This window comes from Trachurus trachurus (assembly GCF_905171665.1).
Source record: "Trachurus trachurus genome assembly, chromosome: 9".
In the NCBI taxonomy this organism is placed as follows: domain Eukaryota; kingdom Metazoa; phylum Chordata; class Actinopteri; order Carangiformes; family Carangidae; genus Trachurus; species Trachurus trachurus.
The window spans coordinates 13571688-13593968 of NC_139895.1; the positions used below are offsets into that span (position 1 = coordinate 13571688).

At 42.7% G+C, this 22281-nt stretch overlaps 2 protein-coding genes across 8 annotated transcripts in view; one reads left to right on the forward strand and one right to left on the reverse strand.

Moving 5' to 3' along the window:
* Positions 1 to 20795, forward strand: part of gak (cyclin G associated kinase) — a 37351-nt gene extending 16556 nt beyond the window's left edge. For 2 of the 7 annotated variants that reach the window (XM_083979300.1, XM_083979301.1), the window contains exons 8-31: positions 1076 to 1165; positions 1842 to 1977; positions 2552 to 2664; positions 4623 to 4707; positions 5057 to 5131; positions 6103 to 6232; positions 8922 to 8971; positions 9403 to 9551; positions 10403 to 10525; positions 10620 to 10753; positions 10888 to 11082; positions 11195 to 11312; positions 11436 to 11515; positions 12464 to 12657; positions 13982 to 14143; positions 14267 to 14433; positions 14901 to 15162; positions 15249 to 15443; positions 17206 to 17343; positions 17461 to 17547; positions 18322 to 18657; positions 18933 to 19081; positions 19827 to 20003; positions 20150 to 20795. In XM_083979300.1, the coding sequence (XP_083835426.1) occupies positions 1076 to 1165; positions 1842 to 1977; positions 2552 to 2664; positions 4623 to 4707; positions 5057 to 5131; positions 6103 to 6232; positions 8922 to 8971; positions 9403 to 9551; positions 10403 to 10525; positions 10620 to 10753; positions 10888 to 11082; positions 11195 to 11312; positions 11436 to 11515; positions 12464 to 12657; positions 13982 to 14143; positions 14267 to 14433; positions 14901 to 15162; positions 15249 to 15443; positions 17206 to 17343; positions 17461 to 17547; positions 18322 to 18657; positions 18933 to 19081; positions 19827 to 20003; positions 20150 to 20251 (3447 nt within the window). In that variant the 3' untranslated portion in view covers positions 20252 to 20795. The remainder of the gene's footprint in view (positions 1 to 1075; positions 1166 to 1841; positions 1978 to 2551; positions 2665 to 4622; positions 4708 to 5056; positions 5132 to 6102; positions 6233 to 8921; positions 8972 to 9402; positions 9552 to 10402; positions 10526 to 10619; positions 10754 to 10887; positions 11083 to 11194; positions 11313 to 11435; positions 11516 to 12463; positions 12658 to 13981; positions 14144 to 14266; positions 14434 to 14900; positions 15163 to 15248; positions 15444 to 17205; positions 17344 to 17460; positions 17548 to 18321; positions 18658 to 18932; positions 19082 to 19826; positions 20004 to 20149) is intronic. The other 5 variants (XM_083979303.1, XM_083979304.1, XM_083979302.1 and 2 more) reach the window with 5 other exon arrangements.
* The window catches only part of LOC310991559 (uncharacterized protein), a 134937-nt gene that overhangs the window by 34970 nt on the left and 77686 nt on the right, over positions 1 to 22281 (reverse strand). The gene's annotated exons all lie outside the window — the stretch shown is intronic.

Sequence of the window (22281 nt, forward strand, 5' to 3'; positions counted from 1 at the left end):
ATTTCACACCAAGAAAATGTCTTATTTGAGGCACTAAAGGTTCAAATAAGAACAAACTACAGCTGGTTTCTCTGAACATTTAGCTCTCTAATTTCATTATGAAATTCAATTCTTCAAATGACAGAAAAAAAAATCACATTCAGAAGTCACAGTGGATGTGGTGGTGATACTAATATGTTATTGGACAGGAACCAGAAACCCTTCAATCGAATTAACAGCTGGAGGTTCAGGAAGGGCTGATCAATGAGGTTAATCATATTTATACCACAACAGATACACACGCGCACACCGGAGCTTTGCCACAGATGACCTCGGTGTGCAGGACCCTAGGGATCCAGGTTTCTTAATGTAATCACATAAGTGTCCATCAGGCGCCTATTTACAGCACAAACAAGAAGCTGGAGATGGAAAAACATGAAGCTGAGAAATGATTCTATGAGTTGCAAAAACAAAAAGGTGGCTCAGATGATTGTCTCATTTGTAGTCGAGGTTCACAGTGATTCGACAGTGGTAGATGTCACAATTATACATTTTCTTGGTACGATTATTGTCAGAGAAATAATCACGGTGTTACGATTATCACGATTATTATGCATTAATTAATTTCACAACACTATAAATGTATAAAATCAAATGTAGTCAAAATATAATTACATTACTCATTATTTGCACAAAATATTTCAAGTATCTATTAATATATGACCAATTATTAATCCCCCAGGGGAAGGGTTTGATATATTCAGGTCCTAAATTGTCATCTATACCAAATGTTTACATTTATTTTTATCGTTTTTTTGTTTTGTTTTGTTCTTTCTTTAAATACAAATGACACGCTAACATTTAAATTCCTACCAGTTAGTTAAATGGACCAGTATCTGAGCATTTACCTTTATTTTGGCACACATCTGCCGATATGGTTCCCACATAATCTTTTTTGGGAAGTGACGGCATTCAGGAATCTTTACGATTAATTAATTGTGGCGTTAAATACCACGATTAATTGTGAAAACAAGTAATTGTGACATCCCTAAACAGTGGTATTTATGTGTTTGTTTTTTTCCCTCCTCCTTTGTAGATTACAAGAAACACAACTCCAGCATACCGAACGCCTGAGATGATTGATCTCTACTCCAACTTCCCCATCAATGAGAAACAGGACATCTGGGTCAGTGCCCTTCACATTTCTTTTCTCTGTGTCTGTTCTGCTGTCAGCTAACATGAAGACAATTGACCATATTCACAGCGTCGCCATCTTTCCTTGGGGGTAAACAAACCTTATAACTGCTGCGACCCTGGCTGCAAGCCGTACAAACATCGGGAGTCTGATAAACTGCTTTCCTTTCATCGCTTCCCAGTTGATACAGATTTAATGTAGGCATGGGTACATCGGACCATGTTTCAAAGTAAAATGACATTTGGGTTAAACTGATTTGAATTAAGTTAGCCGTTATTAGCTGCTGGGGACGCTGTGAATATGGCTAATGGTGTGAATCCAGGTTCACTGTAAGATGTTTTACCTTTGCTGTCACTGTGGCTGGTTCTCTGTGAAGCAGACAATTAAAGATCCAACCAACACGTTTTGTGTTGTTTAACTGCGACTAATGTTGTGTACTGTCAACAGATGGCAGTTCATAAAAGTGTTTCCTTTTGCAAAGCAAAAATAATAATGATTTCACACACAAGATACCCACAACAACAACACAACAGACTTTAAAGCTGATGAAACGAGTTGTGAGGGGGTCATTAAAGTGTCTGATCCTGTTTTTCTGGCAGCATTTTGTGTCTTGTGCTTTTATTTTCTCATCACTCTCTGAGCTTCTCTGTCTGTCTCTTGCATGCAGGCCCTTGGATGCATCCTTTACCTGCTGTGTTTTAAGCAGCACCCTTTCGAGGAGGGGGCCAAGCTGCAAATCGTGAACGGGAAATACTCCATCCCTCAGAACGATGTCAAGTACACTGTGTATCACGACCTCATACGTACGTCCTGCCTTTCTCTCTCTGCCAGTTTATTCTTGTCAGTCCATTTATCCATCAATCTGCTCCTGTTCTTATCCATGAGTCACTCCGCAAGTCAATTCTACTAATGTTTATGGCGGCCCCTCCAAAGATAAGTGTAAATTTGATAATAAATATTGGAGGTAAGTTAATTATAGAAATTGCGGGTAAGTTAGTTAATGCAGTAAATTTTCTTCTAAAACTGGTTAATGAGGTTAGAAAACCTCTAGTTGACAGTAGGAAAGTGTCAATTTCCTCCAAAGTGTGACACAAAAAGTAGAAATGTAATACAATACAATGTTGAACACTGTTGTTTGACTAGTATCTGTATTTTGTTCTTCATTTCCTTGATTTTCTAAATGTTACTGACATTGTATTTATTACAAATCTTATTTCAAGGGGCTTTATATCACCTTCTCCATTAGGCTAATATTTTTTATTCTGCTGCACCATCTCTTTAGATTTTAACATTCCTCTTCAAATGTGTTCCTCCTTCTCCTCCTTCTCCTTCTTTACCTCTTCTTTTCCCTCTCCTCCTTCTCCTCCTCCACTCCAGGCTCCATGCTGAAGGTGAACCCAGAGGAGCGTCTGTCTATTACCGAGCTGGTCAACCAGCTCCAGGAGATAGCAGCAGCACGCAACGTCAACTCCAAATCTCCCATTACAGAGGTGTGTGTGTGTGTGTGTGTGTGTGTGCATGCAGCAGCGCTGGTATGAAAAACAAAACACTGCAGCACCAAAGAAGTTTCACAATAGTAAAACTCCTTAATTCTCAATTAGTTTTCCTCCCGTAAGCTCTTAGTTTACAGTGACTGTGCTGTGTTGGGTGTGAACTTTTTTCAATGTGAGTTCCCTTGAGATCGAAGTCGCTGCCTTTCTGAATCAAACTGCAATCAGATTTGAGAATAATATCTAATAACAAAGAAAATATCAGCACTACTGACATGATAATGCAGTTAAGTGTCTGGAGGAAGGAACAAGAGTAACTGATTAATGAAATTAGACTTTGTATTTCATTTAATGGTGTGAGTTTGTCTGATTATTATTATCTTGAGTTCACCAAACGCCGTGGCCACTACTTTTGAGTAGAGGATTACTTTCACAGTAAGACTCAGTGCAGTGTGGTGTGTAAACCGGCTGATTGGCCGAGCCTCAGAGGCCCGGCCGGCACATCCTTGGTGTCTGCGAGCCTGTTAGGAGGGTATTGACAGGGCGACTGCACAGCTTCCTCCACCGTGTGCGTAAACGTGCACGCACACTCGTACGCTCTCAAATTGCAGATGTGGTTACACTTGTTAAGCTTCACAAACAACGCACACACACACAGAGTGGCAGGCACAAAGGAGTCTGTATTCTCCCCCCCCGACCCCCCGGGGCTCCTTTCTTCCCAGCTGGCATCATCCTAATGGGTCCAAAGAAACACAGAGCTGCAGAGGTGGAAACTCAAATTCAAAATAAACATAAACTGATCCCAGAGCCTCATTAGTTAAGCAGCATCGCGTCTGTCAGAGAGTCACTGTTCAGGCAGAAAAACTTCTTTCATTTACCACCCACGGAGGCTAATTCGGTCACAATCAGATTGAAGATTTTTAGCTGCAGGTTTTGGAGCAGAAGACGCCACGGCTCAACTGAGCTGCCACGGTCGGCTTCTTATGATTCCTCCCGCAAATCCACAAATCCTGGTACTTATCACCAAATCCGCAACCACAGTTGTCGTTTACATAAAGCTGATTTCAATGTCAGAAATCTCTGGGTTTGTGTAGTGACTCCACTTTCCAGTCCGCATGTGCCTGATTCATTTATGGGGGCGGTGTTTGTATCCTGAACTACATTTCTACTACAATTAACAGAAAATACAAATCCACAAGTGCTTTTTTTTAGTTAATTGAAGCTCAGTGTAGTTTTTTTTTTTATATCGCAACCAATTTCTTGCCAAATGCAGTCCTGATAAGGCCAGTAAATGTGTGCAGTGTGAGGGCAGATTTAGCGATTGCTGATCTTATTAGGGTTAAGAAGGGGTTTCCCTGCTGGACATGAGGAGATTATAATCCTCCTCCTCCTCCTCCTCTTCTCTCTCTCTGCTGCTTCTCGGCTCCGACATATGGAGAGGTAGACTATGAGATGGAGCACAGAGGAGGGAGAGAACAAAGATGGAAGTGAAATACTGAGAGGGAAACAGGCTAGTCGTCCCAGAGAGGAAGAAAGACCCAGAGGCTGTCTGAATGCTTCAGTTCTCATTATCTGCAGACATGAGCACTATTTTTTGTTATTTTGCAACATCTATCTGCTTTTTGGAAATCTTTTGGACTGGTCATTTTACATTTAGAGACAACAACAGGACCTGTTGATTTTTCCTGTCCCTCTCTTTGGGATACATTTTTTATCTTCTTGGATGTAATTTTGACATTTAAACAAAAAAAAAAGTTCTTTAAGCTGAAAATTTGTGTATTTTTTGGAAGGTTGTAGTTTTATTAACTCCCTTTTCTAATCTCTCTCTTTTTTTTAATTGCTGCTCTTCTTCTTTCATATCAGTTTTGAACTTCTTCTTTTTTTCCCACCTACCTGTTACAATGTTGACTACGTATTACTGTTGGCGTCCGGTGTATGATGGCTATGAATGTCTGCAGCTTCTGGAGCAGAACGGGGGTTTTGGCAACAACGGAGCTCAGCCGCCCATGCAGGTCCACAACGTCCACAACAATGCAGGTGAGGGTGCGTTTGAATGACAATGCCAATGCTGCTGTGGGTTTGGGAGCTTGTGGGTTTGTGTATGTTTGCATCATTGTGTTAAAAACTCAAAACTGGCTCAAATAACTTTGTGATGTGACGTAGAAACAGCCGTGGAGTTGTTTTCAAGATGCAACTGAACAAAAGACTTCATTTCACTGAACTGCTCTCGTTTTATAATCAGCTACGAGCACATGTTCACACACATGTCCATACCCCTGAGACAACGCCCATATCGCTGATATGGCTTTGAATCAACCACCCGACCACGGACACACACACACAAACACACACACACATTGATACACACACACAACAGCTGCTTTGTGTCCAGGGTCCTCTGAGGTACCGGTAACTACAAAACGTGTCCTCTCTCCAGGGGAAGAAGGTCATGACCAACAGTCAGTAGGTCAGTTGGTTTTAACCCCCGTGATCCAGATTTATGCAGCAGATCCTTTGCATGGGGATTCATACAATCACAATCAATAAGGTGGAAATGTATTAATGAGATATGTTGTTGATTTTCAACTTAATTGAATTCAATCTCAGTATTTTTTTAAATGGGTAATGGTATAAGGTTGGATTTGCCACTGCACTGCCTCTTTTCTTCTCTTTTTTCTTTTTTTCCCGGATATTTAAATTTAGACCTTGAGCGCAAGATGAAGGTTTTTGTTGAGGACTTTATGTTGTTGTTTCACCTCTACCTTTTCTTTGATTGAGCGTAATAGGCTTATCATTTCTAAACATCTAAACACACAAACAGCCACACAAACGCACATACAGGGCGTGTGCTGTCCATTAAGAGGATTGCTGCACTGTCAGTCAACCATCTGTCGCGCAGCAAGGCACATTGTGTTTGCTCTTTCCCCCTCGAGAGTGACTCCAGTCCTCCTGCTCATTCACACCTGCACACCCCCTGAGCAATAAATGATCAGATTATCAGATAATGCATTTGGAAAAGCCAATATTACAGATTTGATTTGATTGATTGATTTATTTACACAAGTTAAAACAGTGTTCCACTCTTATCATCTAAGAATTACATGAAACTCAAGATAAACAATAAGAAATACAGCATAGAAAAATTCAAAATAAACAATAAAATGTACAGTGCAACACAGAAAGACTATAAAACATAAACAACAAAAGAAAGGAAGAAGGATGCATAATAAACATTAATAGGAAAATAACACTGAAGGTTATGACATAAGGTGTTTTTTCAGTAACTCTCTAAAGGATGTGTAAGATGTTGTTGACCTCAGAAACACATCTAAACCATTCCAGAGATTTGATTTCCCTGAATGCTTTGTGCAAAAAAAAAAGGATGATTTTTTTCTTTTCTTAATTGTATCAGTGCATCATCAAGCTCACATTTAGCAGTTTCCCCTACAGGCATGTATGACCCGGACCAGTCGGGCAGCGGCCTCCTGGATATCTTGCGGGGAGGAACGGAGCGTTTCCTGACCAACATCAAGGACACTTCCTCTAAGGTCATCCAGTCAGTAGCCAGGTAAAATATCTCCAAACGTGATACCCAGGAACATCAGTGTTATATTTATTTATTCGTGTTAATTTTTATTTATTTTATTTTATTTTTTTACGTCTTTTCAGTTTATCATCACCACAGATCAGCTGACTGTGTTTTACTCCTAAAAACCAGTCAGTCAGTTTCTTCCATACTTGGCGTAACATGGACATTTGTTGCTGAACTGAGCTCATGATTCCTGTTATGTTCAAGCTCGAGTGGAACTTGACTTATTTTGTTCTGGCTTTTAAATATAATTACTTATTTAAGCCAGAGAACTGTAAGGAAATATGAACTCAGACATCCCACATTGTAAACAGTCTTACATAACCGTTGGTTTATTACCATAAGCGTGTGAACTGTCTACACGACCATTCATACCATCATACCGACCCTGCCCCAAGATTTACCTTTGTGAAAGGAACATTTTGCTACTTGGCTGTTTGTCTGAAATCTGATCCTCCACTTGTCCAGGGACAAGACAAACTTTATTTCAGGTGATCTCTCTTAACTCAGTGGATGGTGGGAGTAATCTGCTGAACTTGGCAGCACTGACAGGGATTGTTAATGTTATCGACTCCGTGACTCATGTATATAAATAAATAATTAAAAAAAGGGTTGGAAATTGTGAAGCAAAGCGTTCCTTTAACAGCCACGTTACCCACATGATGTTTCATTTCTGTTATTCTTTCATCAGTTTGTTCCATTTGTTTGGTTGTTTTTGTTTATTTTTTTGTTGTTGTTTCTTTTCTCTGTCCCCAAAAAATCCCTCATGGTTCCCACTATGTGTCCATCACCTAGCAGCCCAAGGTAAATATGGGTCGGTGAAGTGCATCAACTCATGCGTCGCTCTGTGTGTCCCACAGTTTGTGTTTGATTTAGAGGAGAATTTTTTTTTAAAAACAACCTACTGTGCATTTTTTTTAATGCGCTGTGTCCGTCATCACAGCTTGCTGATCCTAACATCACACATTCAATGATTCAGTTGAATGAATGCAGAGCGTGATGTGGATGGATAGATGAATAGAGTAGCATTGTAAAGAGTGAGTATTAATTGGAAAATGACATCAGTGACTAACTAAACGAGTGAAACCTATTGACCCAATAAATAACCAAGAAGACAAGCTGATGGTGCAGCAATGGTGGTCGAGTGTAAGTTATACACCAGGGGTCAGCAACCTTTGAGACATGGAGTACCAGTTTGAAATTTTCTTGTCAATGAGTGTGCCATTATCAACAATAACATTATATTTAAAAATAATATAACACAAAATACAAAAAACAAATTCAACATACCTGGGATTTTATTCTATCCATATAGGCCACATGTAATCATATTTTGAAGATATTTTCCTGTTATTCACAACAGGGGCCTAGATTCCATTTCAAAACACTGAGTTTCAGAAACTTACGTAAAACATATTGCACAGGGGAGGGAAATGCCGAAACAGAGACTACAGTGCATCGAAAAATGAAAGAAATCTATTATATCAGAATGAAGCAGTCACAACATTTCAAAGACATGAGCAAACAGCTACATGTTTAACTAAAAACTGCATTTCTGAAGTCCATAACAAACCAAACTGTTAGAAAATCGGTCAAAAACTGAGCAAGTTCTGGTTGTTTTGGTAGAACATGCACCGATACTGTCTAACTCTAATACTCGCACGATGATGGCGACCGTGTGGCGACGCCGTGTGCATCTGACGACGCATCTGAAGCGTGTCTCTGGGAATGTGTGGGTGGGTGGGAGATTTCAAACACAAGAAACCAGGCCACAAATAACGCTGGGAAACCGAGAGGTGCTAGTGTGCCGATGATTATGCCGCGATGTGCCAACAGCGGTGGCACCAGTACCAAAGGTTGCCGACTCCTGTTCTACACTATAATGTGAATATTTACTGAATAAGGTAGTGGATGAGTGGATGAGTGAATGGTAGTTCAGGTTTTTAATACGGCTCCACTGCTTACTAAACCACCATTTCAGCAGCATCTGTGTCTTAACTAGCATCCCCTGTGTGTCCTAACACCGTACAAATAGAACTCAGTGTCATCAACATACATAGATCAACTCCTTTGCTTGGCCTTCAGTGTGTTTGTCTGTAGGAAACAAACTGTGTTGTTGTTGTTGTTGTTTTCTGCTGCCGTCATTGTTCCAATATGGTTTTGTTTGCTGTAGAAATAAAAATAAAACACTGTTGCCTAATTTCTACTTTAATTATCAGTTATTAAGTCTTGACATGAAGATGTAAAGATTCTTCTGAGTGTGTGTTTTCTCATGTGAGAGCAAGTGTCTGTCAGACGCATGTGCTGCTTTGAAAGTCTCAGAAGAAGTTCAAAAAGATGGAGTGGGGACTGTCTGAGTGTCATTTGTGTTTATTTGAAACTCTGTACTGTGTGGCAGTCCTGGCAGAGACACTCATGTCCATTCAGGCATCGTTCATTAACCCCCTCCCCCCATCCATCCTGCAACATTATGGAATCACACCTTTTTGTATTGTACGTAATACAACGCTTTTCTTGTTCCTGAACCAGCTTGTGTTACTAAGCTGTTTGTTAATGGCTGTATCTGTGCAGGCTCCCAGACCTTATTTGTCTTAGATTTGCGTGTCGCCCTCCCTGCAACTTTGCATATTTTCTCTTTTTCTAAGTGGACCTGTGATTTCTTTTACAGCTATGCCAAAGGGGACCTGGATATTTCATACATCACCTCTAGAATAGCAGGTAGGCACAGTACACCTCCCATAACTCCCATAATTTGTGTCTGTCTGCATAATTTTGGCATCAAGACAGAAGTGTAATATAACTTTTTTTAAATTTATCATGTTATTATGCACTTTTTGTCATAAGAACCCCAATTTCTTTCAATGAGAAAAACACGAATTATGCAATATTTTCCAAAAATGAGGTGCAAAGTGGAATACTTAAGATGAAGTTATCACAGCCTTGAATATGTCAATAATTAATAACAACATTGATTTTGATGCATCATTATTTTTGGAATAATTAGAGTTTATTCAAAAAAGTACCCAATAAAAATGCCATATCTAATTTTTTTCACTTTCACCACATCAAATCTTTTCAGCAACAAAGCAATAGAGGTGATATCGGAGTCACAGACGTTTCTCTGTATTTGTGTGTGTGTTTGTGTGTAGTCATGTCCTTCCCGGCTGAGGGGGTGGAGTCGGCGATAAAGAACAACATTGAGGATGTGCGTCTGTTCCTGGATTCACGCCACGCTGGTCACTACGCTGTTTACAACCTCTCCAAACGCTCATACAGGCCTTCTCGATTCCACAACAGGGTATGAAGTGTGTGTGTGTACATTGTCACAGTTTCAGCTGGTGTTTTTCTCTATTAGACACTCTGATGCATGACTTGTGTTAATTAGGTTTTGTTATGTTATGATAATTTTATTGAACTATTTGCTTTTGTTAATTCATGAATTGTGGTGTGAAGGACGGGCAGATTACTGCAGGTTGTTCTCTCTGCTGTGAGATGTTGTGTTAACAGTGGTTTGGTCAATGAATTAAAGCAGAAGTGAGTGATATATTTGTGTTAATATAAGTCTTAAATAGTTATATCTTCCGACAGCAATCACTTACATAGAGTGTTTGGACTGAAACACGGGTCTCTCAGTCCCTCTGCTCTGCTCTGAGTCGAAGAGAAAACATTTATCGTATCCTACAGTTTTTATCCAATGAGGAGAGAGAACGGCATGCAGGGCTGTGTGTGCAGCCAAGGAACGCCGTGAATGTGGTGACGTAGCGACGAGGACTGTTATGGTGCGTTCAAGGAAACTCGTATTTTTCCGACCGTGAAGTGGTACCAGTTCGATCTGGTACGAGTTCACCGGTCGGAAGTTACGAGTGGCCGTTATAGTGACTTTCACCGGTAAAACAGGTCGGAAAAACACGAGTGGGTTGCCTGAAACGCTACAAAGTCGTAAGTAGTGACTTGAAGCTGTAATTTACGATTTCAAAAGCCTGCCTGGAACGCAGCATTAGCGAAAACGACCGGACCACTCACTTCTGCTTTAAGTGAAAATGCATATAAAAACTTTTTTACTGTTGTTTAAATAGGGTTATTTCTCACTAATGTGAAGCAAAACAAGATTTGTTGGATATTCAGGTGTGTATCTTTGTGTGTGTATAGGTTTCAGAGTGTAACTGGCAGGTGCGTCGTGCCCCCAACCTCCGCAGTCTCTACAGTGTTTGTAAGAACATGCATCTGTGGCTCAAACAGGACCAGAGGAACATCTGTATAGTACACTGTCTGGTAAGTAACATCTGACTGACATAAAGAGACATAATTTGATTCTAAAGGAAATAAAAAACACCTACTAACTGTTGCACCTTTCTCCTCTGTGTAGGATGGCAGAGCAGCATCAGCAGTGGCCGTTTGCTCCTTCCTGTGTTTCTGTCGCCTCTTCACCACAGCCGAAGCCGCTGTCTACATGTTCTCAATGAAGCGCTGCCCACCTGGCATCGCACCTTCACACAAGAGGTACGACAACATCGACGTAGAAATTATGAGATTTAGAAAAAGTTATTTTGTCTCAGTTTTTTTTTTGATTTTCTCTGTTCTGCAACAAAATATTCAGAAGACATGACCCTGATCTTGCTTTTGATGTTTTGCAGGTATATTGAGTATATGTGTGATATGATGGCGGAGGAGCCCATCATCCCCCACAGCAAGCCCATAACGATTCGCTCCATCATCATGACGCCCGTGCCGCTGTTCAACAAGCAGCGTAACGGGTGCAGGCCGTTCTGCGAAGTGTACGTTGGAGATGAGAGGGTCCTCACCACATCACAGGAGTACGACAAGATGAAGTAAGTTCATGCACACACAAAACAATAACTCCAACTTTCTCTTGATATAAAAAATATGTTATGACACTTTGACTCTTTCATTCATTCATTCTCTTTCTTTTGCTCTTTCCAGGGATTTTAAGATGGAGGACGGGAGAGCGGAGATTCCCCTCAATGTGACGGTCCAAGGAGACGTACTGGTGGTGATCTATCATGCAAGATCTACACTGGGTGGACGTCTACAGGCAAAGGTGCACGAGCAGCTTTAAAATACCAGATGTGACAGGCTTAAGTAGATAAAGTATTTCTAAGGAAAAGTTCAGTTACTGTGCTGATGTTACGTTCATCATTTTAAATCCCACTCTGTGTTTCAGATGGCGTCTATGAAAATGTTCCAGATCCAGTTCCACACTGGTTTTGTGCCCAGAAATGCAACCACTGTCAAGTTTAACAAGTATGTAAATACTGTCCGGAGCAGCCCGTCCTCTGAATGAGCGTCACTTATTCACCTCTGCAGATCTTTCGCAACATTTATGTTTGAACTGTACACTGTCCCTTTTAAAGGGATAGTTCAACATTTTTGAAAATTGGCCCATCGCCATGATCCCCCTAGTAATAGCAGTAGGTTCGTTACCTTTAATTGTTGGTCCAAGCTGCTTTTAGATCGGGGGAGAAGAATACCGAGCGGCGCAGCTACACTACGGAGGCTAATGGAATTTCTTGGTTTTGCTCATCAAACTCAGCAAATACACAACCAAAAAACTCAAAAACGCTGTGGTGGACAAGTTGTAACCTGCACATTTACCACGCTATGAGATAATAGCGGAAAGTTAAGAGAAGTGAAGCAAATACTCTGAACTACTTTCTTCAGTGAACCACTGGTCGGAGGGACACAGTGTGCGCACCTCAGCCAGTGCCGTAGTATACGGACGTATCTGCAGTAAACAGGCGCTTTTGAAATCACTCCGCCGAGCAGCCGTCTAGAGTGTAAAGTCCGACTCTGCCTCTAAAACAACTCCATCTCGCAACTTTCCGCTATTATCTCATAGCGTGGTGAATGTGCAGGTCACAACTTGTCCACCACAGCGTTTTTGAGTTTTTTGGTTGTGTATTTGCTGAGTTTGATGAGCAAAACCAAGAAATTCCATTAGCCTCCGTAGTGTAGCTGCGCCGCTCGGTATTCTTCTCCCCCGATCTAAAAGCAGCTTGGACCAACAATTAAAGGTAACGAACCTACTGCTATTACTAGGGGGATCATGGCGATGGGCCAATTTTCAAAAATGTTGAACTATCCCTTTAAATAAATTAAATCTTTAAGTGGTGCTCAACTATTATGGTCACATCAATAAGACTCTTTAACGTGGTGTCTCCATATCTTCTCCCTGCTCTGCTCTCCTCTCAGGTACGACCTGGATGCCTGTGACATTCAGGAGAAGTACCCAGACTTGTTCCAGGTCAACTTGGACATCGAGGTGGAGCCCAGGGACAGACCCAGCACTAAGACCCCTCCATGGGAAGGTTTCCAAACCAAGGGCCTCAACCCCAAAATCCTGTTCTCCTCCCGTGATGAACAGCAGGAGATTCTCAGCAAATTTGGTAGGTGGATCTACTTGTTGGTATGAAAGGCAGACAGACTCTGAGAGTGTTAAGTTTGGTTTTGTTAAAGGGGTAGTTCAACATTTTGGCAAATTGGCCCATTGCCATAATCCCTATAGTCTTTGGAGTAGATTTGTTACCTTTAATTGTTGGTGCAAACTATTTTTAGAACGGCGGAGCAGAGCCACGAGCTGCTCAGAGCTACGCTATGGAGGCTCATGGGATTTCTTGGTTTCCCTCATGAAACAACATGAAACAATCCAACTCCCAAACGCTCTCGTGGACAAGTTGTGACCTGCACGTTTACCATGCTATGAGATAATAACGGAAGTTGTTTTCGAGGCAAATGCAGAGACTGCTTGCCAAAAAACTGCCCCCGATGGGAACGCACATCAGCGGTTTTACATGAATTTACCTCTAAAACAACTCCGTCTCTGTTATTATCTCATAGCGTGGTGAATGTGCAGGTCACAACTTGTCCACCAGAGCGTTTTGGAGTTGTTGGATTGTGTATTTGATGAGTTTGATGAGGGAAACAAAGAAATCCCTCTGTAGTGTAGCTCTGAGCAGCTCGCCGCTCTGCTCCCCCGTTATAAAAATAGCTTGCACCGACAATTAAAGCAGAAGTAAGCGATCCGGTCGTTTTGGCTAATGCTGCGTTCCAGGCAGACTTTTGAAACCGTAAGTTACAGCTTCAAGTCACGCCTTATGACTTTGTAGCGTTCCAGGCAACCCGCAACTCGCGTTTCTCCGACCTGATGCCTGTGAAAGTGCACTATGACGGCCACTCGTGTCTTTCCGACCCGTGAACTCGCACCAGATCGAACTGGTACGACTTCACAGGTCGGAAAAACACGAGTTACGAGTTGCCTTGAACGCACCATAACTTCTTGTCAGCCGATGGAGTTAGCAGCCCCCGTCCTCGTCACGGATCTATTGGTCCTCGTCCCTACGTCACCACATTCAGGCGCATCCTTTGGCTGCACACACAGCCCTTCATGCCGTTCTCTCTCCTCATTGGATAAAACTTGTAGGATACAAGGAAAGTTTTCTCCTCGGCTCAGAGCAGAGCAGAGGGACTGGGAGACCCGTGTTTCGGTCCAAACACTCTATGTAAGTGATTGCTGATTGCTGAAGACTTATATTAACACAAAAATTCTGCTTACTTCTGCTTTAAAGGTAACAAACCTACTGCTATGACTATAGGGATTATGGCAATGGGCCAATTTGCCAAAATGTTGAACTATCCCTTTAACTGTGACTATATTATTCCATCTGACTTTCCTCCTCACATGAACTAAACATTAAACCTTCATCCCTCCAGGTAAACCAGAGCTTCCTCGTCAGCCGGGTTCCTCAGCATTTTACGACTCGGAGTCACCACAGCCGGTCCAGACCCCCGAGGGCCCCAGTCCACCAGAAACAGAATCTCCCGTGGGCACCGATAGCAACGCCAACAACTTCTTCCAGACACTGGACTGGGAAGGTAGTGTACTTGTTTATTTTGTCTCACTGCATTCATTTCCCTGCATTGATTCTCTAACTGAGTCATTGCAAAGGGACATTACGTGCCTTCTAGTTTCCACTAATGAGATTCTTGTGTCTGTAGATGTGAGCGGCCGTCAGGACGCCACAGACAGTCAAGGAGGGGGATCCATGAACGACCCCGAGGACCTGAGTGATCAGTCAGAGGGAGAGTCGTACTCTTATTCTGCCCCCGGTGGAGAGCCACTGTCACGTGACCCCAGTGAACCACTGTTTGATGCTGACTTTGAGGTGAGGAAAGTTTAATATTATGCCGTCAATATGTCTGTATGACTTACTTCTTCATGCACCCCAGCAGCTCCAGTAATTGATATTCTGATAAGATATTTCATCTGTTGACCATTTTCATTCCTTTGTATTATTTATTTGTCATATATATTTATGTATTATATTAATTTTTTATAATAGATATATTTATATATTATTATTATTATATATTTTTTTTTCAATTCTATGCCATTTACCTTATTTTTATCCACTCTCTAGTATTTTTACCCATTATTGAGCATAAGAGAGCGTTTCTTCAGTTTTTTTAACTCCTCAATGTTTTAATTTGTGTGTGTGTGTGGTTATGTCTATGTGTGTAAATGGCCTCTTTGTTTATTATTTCATCATGTAAAGCACTTTGGGCTCCTTCTTTGTATGAAAAGTGCTCTACGAATAAAGTGTGATGGATAAATTGATTGATCTTCCCACAGACCCCGACTCCTGCAGCCCAGGAATCTCCTGTGGGCGACACAGCTGATCTCCTGGGGTTGAACTCTGACCCCCAGCCTCCCTCCGTGTCCTCGACCTCCTCCTCCGCTCCTCATCAGGGAGTCCAGGGAGGACTGAAAGCCGCTTCCAGCAACAGTGACCTCCTCAACGACCTGTTTGCGCCCCCTGGTGGTCAGACAGGAGCAGTGCAGGAAGACTTGTTCTTCAGCGGCACAACCAGTGGGGCCACGCCAGACCCAAAACGTAAGAGTGGAGGTTTCATACATGCTGATTATTACATTATTATGAAAAACTTGTATTTAACAGATATTTCCGTGTCTGTCTTGCAGCCATGGACGACCTGTTTGATCCGTTTGGGATGGGCTCCGGCTCTGGCGTCGGTTCCAGCGTGGGTTCGTCTCGGCAGGCCTCTGGACCGGACCTGTTTGGAGACTTGTTGGGCTCTGATAGTTCAGCCACCAGCGGGTTCAGTTCGGCTCACAGCAACGCCACTCCTGCTTCCAACACCAGCCTCTTCAACCTCAGTAAGTAAATTAGCTGCCGTGACATCCCGACTCTCCAAACTTCCTCTGCTGCCTCGTGACTGAATAAATGAAAGTTTATTTGAACACAGAATAAATAAAAGAATAAAAGAAGGACAAAAATAAAAACAAACAAACAACAGTCAATACAAGATAACAACGCAAAATAAAACAACAGATTAGTTGCATCTGTCAAAAAATACGTCATGAAGAGGAAAAAAACATATATAAGTCGCATCGGTCTATAAATCGCATTTATTTTTGAAACATTTAATTAATAGCTGCGTCTCATATAATGGCCTGGGCTTTGTTTACATGAACAAATAAAGGCCGGCACCAAATAGCCTACTACAGGCTGGGTCAAGAAAGAAAGAAAGAAAAACAACTCCGGCATGCGGAGCGGTACGGGCAGTGTTGTGCTAGTTACTGAAAAATAGTAACTAGTTACAGTTACTAGTTACTTCATTAAAAAAGTAACTCAGTTAGTAACTCAGTTACTTCAACCAAAAAGTAATGCGTTACTGAGAAAGTAACTTTTTCGTTACTTTAAAACGTTTTTTTCCCCAATGCTCCCTAAAGGTTGACTGAATTCCCCTCTAACCTCATTTCAGTTCTGTACTGATGCTGATGAAAAAACGGTTTTTATCTTTAAAATTGTATCATCATCATCATCATCATCATGCTGCATGATGTCAGCATGTAGCTATAGCAGCATGACAAAACTGCAAACATCTTGAGGATACTACTTTGACCGAGTTACGTTCAAGAACCTGTTTAATGACGGAAAGTACTAAATTCACTCCAGCGGTATTTTCTTTCGATCGATCAGCTGTGTTTACCCAGAGTGATCACTCTGTGTTTACCGTTTCAGGCGTCATAATTGGAGTCCGTCTGTCGGACTCCAACCGCTGCTGCTCGGTTGGAGTGGGTGCTTGTGTCTCGCTGTGACTCAGGGGGTGCAGCCTGAACTGACACACAGCTTTGTTCTCGGATGCTACGTTAGCTAACGTTAGCTTAGCTCGCCGTCATGCCCTGCCCTGGCCCCTGACCTGTCCAGTCCTCAGTCTTCATGGAGCGTGTTAGATTACGTGTGGGACGCTAGAGGGCGGCCACCAAGCGCTGTGTTTTTCACAGTGTTGCAGTGTGCTCTGTCTTTCTTTCAATTCAATGAAACTTTATTGATCGCTAGAATGTTATGGGAAGTGTGTGCCGCTGTAAAACCTCACCAAAAGGAACGGAGTAACGCAGCGTCTGGTAACGGTAACGGAGTTACTGATTTTAAAAAAACAACGCGTTACGTTATTAGTTACTGAAAAAAGTAACGGCGTTACGTAACGGCGTTACTAATAACGCGTTACTACCCAACACTGGGTACGGGTCTCTGACCGCAGCGGGGACAGCTTCGTGACACTCCTGTGAGGCTGACCACCGTGAGTGCTTTGGAACGGGAGCGGGGCTCGCTTCTAAATATAGGTTGCATGGCCAGCCAAACTACTAAAAAAAGCGCGACTTATAGTCCGGAAAATACGGTACTATAATAGGTATGGTAATAGGTAAAATAGTAACTATAGTATGATAATAAATAAACGTATTATACACATATCATCAGATGTCACTGTCATTGGAAATATAATGACATGACCTCCCCACACTGTCCGGTCATACAAACCATTTTCCTCTTTTCACCTGCCTTTGATTGTTGACATGTTATGTTTAAAGAAACTTGAATGAATGAATGACACTTCTGACATTTGTTTCTTAACAGATAAGCTAGTAAATGATGCGCCTAAGATGACGTCATCAGCCAGCCAGCCAGACCTGCTGGGGGGGTGGGACAGCTGGGCGGCTGGCACCACTACAGGCATGAGCGCTACCACCAGCAAACCCCACTACACCAACACAGGTGGGTGGAGGAAGGAACGTCGTGTAGGGCTTTGTTAGCTGGAGCTCTAGGAACTACAATAGTAATAAAACAAAAAATGTAACTTGTGTGTTGTTGTTGTTGTTGTTGTGGTTGTAGGTTCTGGTGCGTCGTCAATGTCAAAGGCCAAGTCCCAGACCTTTGATCCCTTTGCTGACCTTGGAAACCTTGGATCCACTTTGCCGGGTGAGAATCAGTTGCACATGATGATGCTGCACTCACAATAAGCAGTGTTATAAGATTGGAAGAGAAACATTCAATTTATAAACTTTTAAAGGGATAGTTCAACATTTTGGCAAAGTGGCCCATTGCCATAATCCCTATAGTTTTAGGAGTAGGTTCGTTACCTTTAATTGTCAGTGCAAGCTATTTTTAGAACAGCGGAGCAGAGCTGCGAGCTGCTCAGAGCTACGCTACGGAGGCTCATGGGATTTCTTGGTTTCCCTCATCGAACTCATCAAATACAACACAATCCACCAACTCCAAAACGCTCTTGTGGACAAGTTGTGGCCTGCACATTCACCACGCTATGAGATAATAACAGAACAAAGTTGTTTTCGAGGCAAATGCAGAGACTACTTGCCGAAAAACTGCCCCTGACCCGCATCAGCAGTTTTGCATGAATTTGCCTCGAAAACAACTCTGTCTCGTAACGTTACGTTATTATCTCATAGCGTGGTGAATGTGCAGGCCACGCGAGCGTTTTGGAGTTGTGGGATTGTGTATTTTATAAGTTTGATGAGGGAAACCAAGAAATCCCATTAGCCTCCGTAGCGTAGCTCTGACCAGCTTGCGGCTCTGCTCCGCCGTTCTAAAAACAGCTTGCACCAACAATTAAAGGTAACAAACCTACTGCTATGACTATAGGGATTATGGCAATGGGCCAATTTGCCAAAATGTTGAACTATCCTTTAAATTCATCCCAAGTAACTAACTATTATTCTTGTGTGACTCCTGCAGGTTCCTCCAGTGGTAACTTCTCTGGGCCTTCATTTAGCACAAAGGCTCCTTCCTCCTCCTCCTCCTCCTCCTCCTCTGCTTCCTCCTCTGCTAAGTCTCAAGCTCAGGCCTGGCAGTCGGGACGACCTGCCTCAGCCCAGGGCAAACCTTGGATGTCGGGATCAGGATCTGGATCTGGATCAGGGTCTGGATCTGGATCAGGATCTGGATCTGCACCCAAAGCGTCCTCAGCGCCTCAGCCTGCGGCCGCACAGCCTGGCAAACCCAACTACAACCTCAACTTCTCCAGTGTCATCGGCGGCAGAGAGGAGAGGGGTGTGCGTGGGCCTGGATATGGTGAGAGACATGAATTTTTCCCAAACTAATGGAAACAAATAAATGCGATTTTGTTATAAACCCTGGGATTTACCTGCTGTTGCAAATAGAAGTCATCGTAATATTTATAATGTTGAAATCTGTTCTGTATTGGTGTATTGATGCTAAAAGTGCAGAAATAATCAAGTTCAGTCTCACCCATGAAACAGACTCTGCTTGCATTTGTTCATTCATTCTCACATAATTTACATTAATTCCTATTGAAATTCTCTGTCTCTCTGTTTTGTTTCTGCAAGGCCCCAAGCCGAAGGTGAAGCAGGATGATTTTGAAGACCTGCTGTCAACTCAGGGTTTCAGCTCCAGACCTGATAGAAGGGGGCCGAGGACCATCGCTGAAATGAGAAGACAGGAGATCACCAAAGACATGGATCCACTGAAGCTGCAGGTAACAAACAAACTAAATACGTATAATCCACAGTATAAAACACACACGCTATTCAAAATAAACTTTTAAAGGGATACTTCACCCAAAATCAATAATTCACCAATTTTCTACTCACTGTCATGCCAAGGAAGGGTTTGGAGAACTTTCTGAGTCATCAAAACGCTTTTGGAGTTCCGGGGGGGGGGGGGGGTCTGGCCTGAAACGGATTTTCATATAATGGCGTCGGATAGAGTTCACTTTTGAATCGTCCAAAACACACACTATGAAACATTCAGATACCTCCATACTGCTCGTCCGTACTGACCCAAGTGTCCTGAAGCCGCCACATGAAAAAGCTGTTCGGAAAAAATGTATGTGATCTCTGTTTTTAGCCTTGTTGTAGCAGTAGCTCCCATTGGCTTTGTTGATCTTTGTGCGCATTCACGAGATTTTGCTGCGAGATGTTCGTTCGTCGTTGTAAACCATTGGATGTATGATGTAAACACGGAAGAACACCTCGCAGCAAATCTGGCACAGCTTCTATCACTATCTGCCACCATTATTTTGATGACTGAAAGTTCTCCAAACCCTGGCCTTCCTTGACATGACGGTGAATAGAAAATTGGTGAATTATCGATTTGGGGTGAAGTATCCCTTTAAGAGGATGATGAAATGTAGACGTAACAAACCAGATGACGGCACCATATTTTTGCCCTTTTCCCATGTTAAAAATAGTAAAGACTTGTTTTTGCTCTTAATGCTGCAGATCTTGGACTGGATCGAGGGGAAGGAGCGAAACATCCGAGCGCTGATGTCGACCCTGCACACGGTGCTGTGGGAGGGGGAGACCCGCTGGAAGCCGGTGGGCATGGCCGACCTGGTGACGCCCGACCAGGTGAAGAAGTACTACAGGAAGGCTGTGCTGGTGGTCCATCCAGATAAGGTAAAGAATCACGTACAGCTCGTGCATTTATCCTATCAGGAATAAAACAAAAATTTAAAAAAACTTTATTGTCAGAGCTACTTCCTGCAGCAGCATCTTTCCTGTTCTCATGTATCCTCCTCTTCCTCCTCCTCCTCTCTCTGCAGGCAACAGGCAAGCCTTATGAACATTATGCTAAAATGATCTTCATGGAGCTGAACGACGCCTGGTCAGAGTTTGAAAACCAGGGATCCAAAGCACTCTTCTAAAAACCCTGGTCTGGATCCCAGCTAGACCAGACCAGACCAGACTGGACTGGATTTGGCCTAACCAAACAAAAGGGTTAGACTGGGCCAGATTAGACAGGACTGAGCCCACATTGGGCCTTAGGGGGCAAAGAGCCTCTGAGAGGTGTCCTCTCTACCATTCCCTTCACTCCCTCCTTCTTCCTCTTCTCCTCCTCCTCCTCCTCTTTTCATTCTTCTGTTTCTACAGTCAAGGAAAAAGACTCTTTGCCTCATTGCCTGACTGTATTAAAAAAAAAAAAAAAAAAAAGGAGAAACTCCTCACTGGTTCATGAACCGCCGGTTAAATGTCGTGATCGTTCACTGCCTACCTGTACGACTGCCTGATTGGTGCTGCAAAACGAGGGAGGACTGGGTGACAATCACAGGAAGAAGACAAAGAGGGAAAGAAATCGGTTGATACAAGGACTTTTAAAATCACCAAAACAATTATCATGGCAGTGGTGTTCAGATTTAAAAAAAAAAAAAAAAAAAAAAAAGAGAGAGAGAGAAGAAAAAAAAGTAATAATCCTACACTAATAAGATGCTGTGGCTGGTAAGTTTGCCATTTGGGGCCTGGCATGTTTGCAAACAACGAGTCCTTTAGACGACTCAGAAGAAAAAAAGGAAATTGCAAAAACCTAATTTAGCTCTGACGCTCAGCAAACACTGAACATCGCAGCCACAGCAACCGACGGACAAAAAGAAAAACAAGAAAAAACTGAATTCCTCAATGCAGAAGCAGGATTGTAAAACGAAAACCGACCTGTCTGACGCCCAGTAACACACTTGAAATGCTCCTGCTGCACCTCTTTGTGGTGGAGGGGTTTGGGGGGAGTTGGGGGTCTCAGTTGGGTTTGTCTCTGGAGCCTTTTACTCTCCAGAGGGACGAGACTGTTGCCTGCTCAACACTACTACTGCTGCTTCTACCACTGCAGTTATTGCTACACACACACACACACAGGTTCCTCAGATCGGCGTTAACACCCCTGCATCCTAAACTTTCTAACTTCCAACAAAACAAACTTGTTGCTGAGCCCCCCCCCACCCCCCGACCAACTCCCCTCCTGCCTCCCACCCTGTATAAACCCAAGCGGGGGCCGTCTTGTTTGTTGTTTTTGAAGTGCTCTTTGAATTTCCACCCACTCGGGGGGGCTGCACCGTGTAGCCGACTGCATGCTCTCTCCCACACCGAGCCCCCCTCCACACACACACACACACACACACACACACACTAGAGGTGGTGGGTGGGGCGTGGGTGTGTTTGATTTCCAACCAGGGTAGTCCAAAGGGGGGCGGTGGCTCTTTTTTATCAAAGTGCTCTTTTCCCTGTAGCAGAAACAGAGAAGAGTCGACCTGTCTCATCTCACAACTGTTGAGCATCTTCGTCATCTTTGACCCCACCCCCCCCTCTCTCTCTCTCTTTGCCTCTGTAACCCCCCCTTCCCCCCCCACCCCGCCCAGTAGACTTTTTTTTTTTTTTTTTAACGTCAGTGCATAGGAGGAGATGGAAAAAGTGAAGGAATGAAAAGAGAATATTAATCTGTTTTCTCCTGGTTTTACTCTTTTTTGTTTGTTTTTGTTTGTTTCTTGGGTTCACTCTGTGTTTGTTTGTCAGTTAATCATCACTTCATTGTAAATATGAATATTATCATCCATCAAGTGGCTTTGTTAAGGTTACAGCCTGGACATCTGATTGGTTATTGAGCTTCGCCCTAGACTAGAGAGAGAGAGAGAGAGAGAGAGAGAGAATGGGTGTGTGATTGGGTGTGTGCAAGTTAATCTGTGTGTGTGTGTGTGTGTGTGTTTGTGTTCCTAGAGGGAAGATAATGACATCATGCTTTTCTGTCTGCAATCACTTTTCTGCATTAGTTTTTTTTCCCCTATTCAGCCTCACTTTTTCTTTTTGTGGATTTGTTTGTCTTCTTTCCACCTTTTCCCCTTTATTATTATTTTTTTAAATAATAATAATTATTATTATCATTTCACATTTTACCTCATGGACCAATCAAATC